We start from the raw sequence: 6,000 nt of genomic DNA, 5'->3' as shown, positions 1-6,000 counted from the left end.
CTTGATTCGCCGAGTTTTAGTTAATCAAAAATTGATCAAACCTTTGAGATAAAGACTTCATTTCGGCGGCTAATTCATTTGAATGGTCGACTTGATACAAGCCAAACAGTCTTCCTACCTTGTGAAGTTCTACCATTCTTAGATGATAATGTTCTATGCAAAGAATTTTCACTCATGCTCTCGTAAAGATGCCACACGTCATCCTCATGCCTATCAATGTATGAGCCACCCATGGAAGCATCAACGATACCCTTATAGTTGTCTGATAAGCTCTCAAAGAAATATTGAACTAATTGCCATTTGGGTATGTCATGATGTGGACACTTCCTAAGTAACTCATTGAAGCGTTCCCATGCCTCATGAAACGTTTCTCTATCGCTATATGAAAATTCTCGAATTGAGGTTCTCATGGCATTGGTCTTAGAAACCAGATAGTACTTCTTCAAGAACTCTTGTTGCATTTCTGCCTAAGATTGTTAAACCAATACTTTGCCTTGTCTTTTAAGGTGAATGGAAAAAGTTTGAGTCTTAAAACCTCTTCCGGTATGGCCGTATATTTTACGGTGGAACATACTTCAAGAAACTCATCCAAATGCTTGTAAGGTTCTTCACTTAGAAGTCCATGATAGTTAGGAAGCATTTGAATGGTTTGTGGCTTAATTTCATAATGATGTGCTCTAAATGGAGGCAATTGGATGCATATAGGTGGATTATACTCATTAGGCACATTATGATCTCTTAAAGCAAGAGGTGGATTAGCTACTTGAGGTGCAACATGAACACCTTGGTTTTGAATTCCTTAATTGATGATGGGAGGTTGTGGAGCATATATTGGCCTTGGCATTCCATATGGAACTTGGCCTTGTTGTTGTGGTGGTTGGTGAATGAATAGCCTAGGCATGCCTAATGGTACTTGTATGTTCTCATTGTGCACATTAGGATGAAGGATACCTTATTGGTCTATGTGACCAAGGTCCTCAACATGATTATCCATTGATAGATTGGTTCTATTTGAACTTCCCCTTCCCCTAAGTTTCTAACGATGGATTCATGGTGCAAATCAAGAGGGACAAGAGTTGGTCTCAATAAACGAAGTCCATGCATGCACAATGCAAAGCACAACAAGCACAAAGAATAACAAACACTTTGCCTTCACAACAATGCAATGAAAATTCCTCCACAAACACTTAATTCATAGTCCCACGCTTTAACAACAATGATGCAAAGAACAATTACGAACAAGCCTCCACGCGGGCCGACGATTTAACTAAGGGATTAAGTAAAGAAAGTCTCACAAAGGTCCTTTAACACTTCAACTCCAAATTCAAAGCTTAGCTTAGCAAATTTTTAGAATTTTTAGCTTTTTTCCTTGCTTGCTTAGCTTGAATGCTCCTTTGCTTGCTTCGACTCTAATAATATACCTAGTCAAGTAAGAACAACATAATAAGTAACCAAAAAGAAGAATAAAAATAAAGTAAAGACACGATCAAAAGAGTACTAATCCTAATTGATTCCATAATTCCGACGTTGCCAAATCAAATCAATCAATCCTCGACAACGGCGCCAAAAACTTGTTGTGGCCAAAGGTCGCACTACCACCATCAAGTTTGGAGTGTGTGCAATTAAGGCGAGGGCCAAGAGTTTTACATTTGTAAAAGCCACTACTACCTTTCACTATAAATATAGCTAGGGCGAGTAGGGATCGTCCCAAGGGATTGTGAGGGTCGGACAAGGTCGTGGAATCGCTATTAGGGTTAGTAGGTAGAGTGATCAAACAATTGGTTGGTTGGTTGATTAGAGAGCAATTAAATTAAACTAATTGATAACAAAAGAATGCAATTAAGAGTAAATAAGAGAGAGAAAAGTCTTGGGGTTTAGAGATCACCACCAAGCAATGCATTTCTATGCCGTTGACAAGTGACTAATGAGGGCAAATGGTGTGTTGCAATATTGGTGTGTGTGTGTTTGGTTGATTCAACAAGCAATGATGACTAGTTAAGCATGTATTGTCTAAACATCATGTGAAAGGCACAATATATCTAAGCAATGAAGCATATATTGTCTAAATAATATGTGAAAGGCATAATAGATCAAAACAAGTCATTAATCCTTTCATTAAGCTCACAATCCAAATACAACACAAGGTTAGAGACATATACTACTTGTATTCAAAAGCTTGGATCATCAAACAACAAGCATGGATTGTCTTCCCATTTAACACTACACTACAACTACACTACTAGCATGAAAATAAACTAGGGGAGAGGCACAATCCATCAAGGAATAAGTATGAACCATCAAGAAAATCACAAGAGCGTTTCATTAAGCACTATGTTTTGACAATCTCTAAATCTATAGCATCAATACACATAGACATGCATCAATAACACAAAATCTAGAGATAAGCACATGAACATCTATTCTAGCATACATAGACATATGGATAGAATGAAATGATCAATTGAAAGCATTTAACCACATAAATCATTGAACAATCAAGATCTATATATATCAAAGTGTCAAAACATTAATTACAACACTAATTCCTCAATAATACACAAGATTAAGATATAGAAAGCATGCTTGGGGTAACTCTAGCCCCAAGAGGATGTCTAGCCACTCATAGTGATGTTGCTCCAACCCTCAAGGGCTAACTCCATGGTTGAAATCTGCTCCTTGTTGATGAAGAACTCCAATGGTGTCTCTAGCCTCCTCTTCTTTTCTTTTACACTAAGAATAGCCTCTAAAGTTTTATCTATCAAATGCTAAGTCTCTCATTCAAAAAGTGCATCATATTCCTTTTATAGGTAGGTCAAGTGACACACCAAATGAGCTATCGTCGTGCAAAGAATATTCTCTAATGATTGGATAGAGGACGGATTGAATAAGCTGGCTTTTTAACTTTTTTGCACTGGAGGAAGTTCGATCGATCGAACCTTGGACTTGGGTCGGTCGAACTGGCTGAGATCCATTGAACTTAGGCTGGATCGATCCAACTGGTTGAGCTTTTTGGGAAAAGACAAATCCGAGATATTTTGGGAGATATTTTTGGGAAATGGACAAAAGTGGTTAGTGGGTGGTACAGCTGTGGATGAGATCAATCATTTGAATAAGGACAAAAGTGTTCGATCGATCGAAGGGTGTTGTTGGATTGATCAAACTTTGGACTTTTTGCTTTTGGGTCAAGGTTTGGATCTATCTTGAAGTACTGAGATCGATCAGTGTTCGATCGTTCGAACCTTGAAGTTGGATTGATCGAACTTTGCTGCTTCCCACCTTTGGCTTCATTTGCTTCCTTCTTTCTCCTTTCTTTGTTTAATCCCATAATTGCTTCAATTAAGCTCTTATTTGGCTGAGTTAGCTTATTTTCGGGATAAATGCTTGAAAATGAAAATAATACAAAATTAATCTAAAACGGTAAAGTAAGATAGATAAAGGTACTAGAATGCCTAAGCTTAAGGGGTTTAAATACGTAATTTTCAGCACTCATCAACAATTTTCCCACAAAGAAATGATATATGACCATTGTTTTTGCCTAGATGAAGGAGAAATAGAACTGAAATCCAAATGAAAATGACTGAGCTTCCATACCTTGCAAGCAAAAGAGCAAGTACAAAGGATATAATCAATAGTCCCCCACCTCAGTCCCACACAGTTTGCATGAAACCTCTTCAGACCCGCCTCTATTCCGAAGTAGAGAAAGCACCGACAAGCGCTCATGTAAACTCTGCCATAAAAATAGTTGGATCTTTTTATAAGCCTTAATTTTCTAAACATGCCGCCATAGAGTCTGCTTCTCAGAATCAAAACTGCAATTGGCAATATTAGGAGAATGCTTAATAGGATTGGAAAGGGAAAGAACAACAAAATAGGCACTAACTGAAAAACGGCCATAAGAAGTTAACCCCCAAATTTTACGGTCTATCCCACCCATCTGATGGAGAGGAATCTGAAGTATAAGACTTCTATCCCAAAGGTTAAAGAAACGAGAAATCAAATCAGTATTCCAAGAGTGGGTAGAATCATTAATCAAAGCGGCGACCGAGGTAAAATGAGCCTTATTCATCTGAGATGTGACTGCTAAATTAGAGCGGTTCAGAATTCAGTTGTCCTTCCAACAATTAATGCAGAAACCATCCCCAATCCGCCACTTCATACCTCTATGAATAACCCCTTTGGTAGCTTGCAAACTCTTCCAAACCCATGAGGACCGAGCAATAACAGATGAATCAAGAAAACTACACCAACTAAAATATTTTTTCTTGAAAAGCTTGTAAAGCAAAGAATCATCCCCCACTTCCATACGCCAAGCCATCTTGGCAAGAAGGGCAAGGTTAAATGTTTCAACATTTTTGAAACCCAAACCCCCTACAACCTTAGACTTACTGGGTATCCCAACTAATCCACTTAATTTTGTTGGTTCTCTCCTCACCACTCCATTAAAAAAAAAAGAAACTTACCAGATAAAGTCTTGTATTGGTGCTTAGTAATTTTGAAGTAGTGCATGGCATATGAAGGAGTAGCCAAGAGAACAGCTTTAAGCATAATCTCAAGCCCCGCCTTAGAAAGAAGCTTGCCCTTGAGAAGTTGAGTTTTGGAAGAAACTCTGTCTGCTAAAAAACTAAAAGCAACAGTTTTTTACCGACCCAAAAGAAAAGGAAGGCCTAAGTACTTATTGGACCAGTCGACATTATGAATACCCACTGAAAGATGAAGAGAATGTCACAAGGGAGCAGGAGTATTGGGACTGAAATAAAGGCAAGATTTCTCTAAATTCACTAATTGGCCAGTGAGCGATTCATACCGATCAAGAATAAGTTTACTACAACACAACTCACTCTCTTTAGCAGAATAGAAAAGTAGCGCATCATCCACAAATAGCGACTAAGAGATGGGCAAGCAACCCCTACCCATTTTAAAATCAGTAAGCTTTTTCTGACGTATAGCATCGTGGATGAGAGTTGTGAGGCCTTCAGTACAGAAAAGAAACAAATAAGGTGATATAGGATCACCCTGACGGAGGCCCCAAAAAGGAGCAAACCGAGCCCCACAATCCCCATTAATAACCATCGAGAAAGGCACTGTTTGAACGCAGTTCATAATTAAATCCACCTACTTACAGGCAAAGCCCAAATGTATCATGAACTTTGCAAGAAAATCCCAACTCACTCTGTCATATGCTTTTGCCATGTCAAGCTTGATTGCCAATAAACCTGGAGAAGTACTCTTCTTTCTAGACTTAATAACATGCATGAGGTCATGAGCAATAACAATGTTTTCGTGAATTAGTCTGTTTGGAACGAAGGCACTCTAGGATTCATTAATTAACATTGGAAGAATCAGTTTCAGGTGATTGGCAAGAACCTCGGAATAAATTTTATACACCACATTGCATAAAGAAATAGGACGAAAATGAGACATCGAGACCGGATGCTTCACCTTAGGAATCAGAACCAAGTTGGTGGCATTAAGACACCTGAGCATCTGATCCCCATGAAGAAAATAGTTGAAGCCCGTAAGAAGATCATCCTTGACCATCTCCCAATTGGACTCGAAAAAAGGGGGGGTGAAGCCGTCAGGACCTGGAGCTTTGAAAAAACCCATACCACTGATGGCTTGGTACAATTCCTTAACTAAACCATCCTTGAAAAGCTCGGAATTCATTTCTAGAGAAACTTTAGGAAAGATCATATGCCAAAAATCATCATCACGCGCAACTGGAGAAGAAGAAAAAAGATTTTGAAAATAATCCTCCGCCACCTGACCAATATCATCCTTAGTAAATCAATTTTTTTTTTTTTTTAATTACATATACTTAATTAGAACTATTGACCAATTAGAAGAGTATACATTTTGTTCAAATTTTCAAAAATATTATTAGTCGATTACACATGTGAGTGTTTGAATGTGATTTTGTGTTTATGTTCGAAAATTTATCGATGTAGAATATTGTATATCTGAGGATTGAATGGTTTATTAATTTTTGAATTCAAAATCCTA

General features: G+C 38.0%; 1 protein-coding gene and 1 pseudogene across 1 annotated transcript; one reads left to right on the top strand and one right to left on the bottom strand.

The window, feature by feature from the left end:
• Positions 1–306: 306 nt before the first annotated feature.
• Positions 307–405, top strand: LOC132284133 (small nucleolar RNA R71; annotated as a pseudogene).
• Positions 406–4,884: 4,479 nt separating this feature from the next.
• Positions 4,885–5,664, bottom strand: LOC132272518 (uncharacterized). Its single transcript, XM_059773653.1, has 3 exons — positions 5,440–5,664; positions 5,170–5,310; positions 4,885–5,112 (listed from the first exon to the last, which is right to left on the bottom strand). The coding sequence occupies exons 1-3, from the start codon at positions 5,662–5,664 to the stop codon at positions 4,885–4,887; spliced, it is 594 nt and encodes a 197-aa protein (XP_059629636.1).
• Positions 5,665–6,000: the final 336 nt, after the last annotated feature.

Source organism: Cornus florida, unplaced genomic scaffold (genome assembly GCF_030987335.1).
Source record: "Cornus florida cultivar Cherokee Brave unplaced genomic scaffold, ASM3098733v1 CherokeeBrave_3.0.0_Hap2_Chr01, whole genome shotgun sequence".
NCBI classification, from domain to species: domain Eukaryota; kingdom Viridiplantae; phylum Streptophyta; class Magnoliopsida; order Cornales; family Cornaceae; genus Cornus; species Cornus florida.
Note: the sequence above shows the minus strand (reverse complement) of the source record. Positions and strands in the feature narration are given on the sequence as shown.